General features: G+C 61.3%; 1 protein-coding gene across 1 annotated transcript in view; it reads right to left on the minus strand.

The window, feature by feature from the left end:
* LOC114819083 (PH and SEC7 domain-containing protein 1-like) overlaps positions 1-1,781 on the minus strand; it is a gene marked incomplete at both ends in the record, with an annotated part of 9,325 nt that extends 7,544 nt beyond the window's left edge. The window contains 3 exons of the mRNA XM_029087560.1: positions 479-947; positions 1,462-1,564; positions 1,644-1,781. Coding sequence (XP_028943393.1) covers positions 479-947; positions 1,462-1,564; positions 1,644-1,781 — 710 coding nt within the window. The remainder of the gene's footprint in view (positions 1-478; positions 948-1,461; positions 1,565-1,643) is intronic.
* Between the last annotated feature and the right edge of the window lie 11 nt (positions 1,782-1,792).

Raw genomic sequence — 1,792 nt, forward strand, 5'->3', positions numbered from 1 at the left:
GGGATTGCTCCCACTGCCAAAGCACAGCTGTCTGCGGAGGGGAGGGCAGCCCGGGAGCACCTGCTGTCACACAGCAGCTCCAGGACACAGCCTGGGCTCAGGCACCCTGACACTGTCACCCCAACACCAGGCAGCACTGGGGCAGGACATAATTAACCTGTCGGGACTTGCACCGGGGAGCCTGAGCTGCAGGGCTCACCCCAGGGGAGCAAGGCCCACAGCGCAGTGCCCAGGGCTGGATGACCTGTGCTGCCCTAATCTTTCCACAGGGTAGTGAGGGCCCCCTCCCAGTCTCTCCCAGACTCAGTCCCAGTCCCAATACCAGTGGGGCGATCCAGGACCCTGTCGGACTCCCACGCACAGCTCGCATGGAGCTACTGGGATTTTTGGCTCACACTTTCAGCAGAGCTTGTTTTGCCATGCATGAGACAATAAGGAAGCTGAGAGGAGCTTTTTGCCCTCATGCACAGACCCTCACCTGTCCCTGTTCTCCTTCCTTGTTGCCTCAAACACTTCATCGTCCTCATCCACATCCCCGTCTCGCAGCCTGTCCTTTGGGAAGCTGGTGCCCAGGGTGGGGGGCTCCTCCGGCGTGCTGTTCCTCCTGCCCGGGGTGCCCCCAAAGCTTGGGTTGCTTTCACTGTCCTTCTGGCTCTCAATTGCCGAATCCACCTCCTCCTTCTCGGCCAGGATATCATCGATGTTGGTTTCACGATAGCACCTCAGTGGCACGGTGTCCAGGTCTGTCTCAGAGTACTTCACTGTCCTCCTTATAATCCCAGTCTCGCAGGAGCCTGGCTTCTGGCTGCCTGGAGGAGACATCTCTATCTCCACCTCCACATGGCTCAGGCTGTGCTCAGGCGTCGACCCTGGCAACTCGGTGGGCAGCAGGCAGATGGGCTTCTGAGGAGGCTCAGCCCGGGGAGCAGATTTGGGGGCAGAGGAGCCTGCAAGAAAGCCCCAAGCACACAGAGCTTCAGTGAGCTGTGCCAGGGAGCAGCAGGGAGCTGCTCCTGTGGCACCACACACACCCTGAGAGTGGGGTCATGTGTGTGACAGGCACCAGCGAACTGAGAGGGGGAGCAGAAAGGAAAAAGGGTGGCAGGAGGCAGAGAGGGGAAGTAGTTGGATGCTGCCGGTGCTTGTGCACCCACAGCCAACCCTGAGCCCCCATTTGAACCCCAAAGCCCTTCTGCAGAGGCAGCCAGGGGCTGCTAGGGGCCAGAGCTCTGTGTCACCCTCTTTGCACGATGCTTTGCATGGCTGCAGGGGACTCTGCGGGGAGGTCAGTGCATGCAGGATCTGACCCCAGGAGGACATGGACTGGCTGATCTTGGGGGGATCTCAGCTGTCCAGTGGGCACTGACAAGTCCCAAGGGATGGGCAGCCCTAGAGGGGGTCCCAGCAGAGTTTCAGACTTGCAAAGTCTGACCAAGGGCATTCCCCCTACGGACTTCTTACCTGTCTTTGGGGTATCCGAGGAGCCGTAGAAGAATTCCCACTTGGCCCTGGCGATGCGCTGGGCATGGGCCGAGCTCTGCCGGGGGTATGGCCAGGCGCTGCCCTGCAGAGGGGAGAGCAGTGAATGGATGATGGACCCCAGGGCAGAGCCCATGCCCAGTGCAGGGCCCCCTGGCACCTACCTGGGGTCGGGGCTCCAGCTTTGGGGAGCTCCTGGAGAAAGCAGAGAAATCCTCCGGCAGCCCGTTTGCAAGGGAGCGGCAGAGGCAGTCAGCGTTGAGGGTGCAGGGCTCCTTCCCACAGGGATGCATGCCCCCTGGGGTCCTGCCCC

This window comes from Antrostomus carolinensis, unplaced genomic scaffold (assembly GCF_000700745.2).
Source record: "Antrostomus carolinensis isolate BGI_N321 unplaced genomic scaffold, ASM70074v2 scaffold28001, whole genome shotgun sequence".
NCBI classification, from domain to species: domain Eukaryota; kingdom Metazoa; phylum Chordata; class Aves; order Caprimulgiformes; family Caprimulgidae; genus Antrostomus; species Antrostomus carolinensis.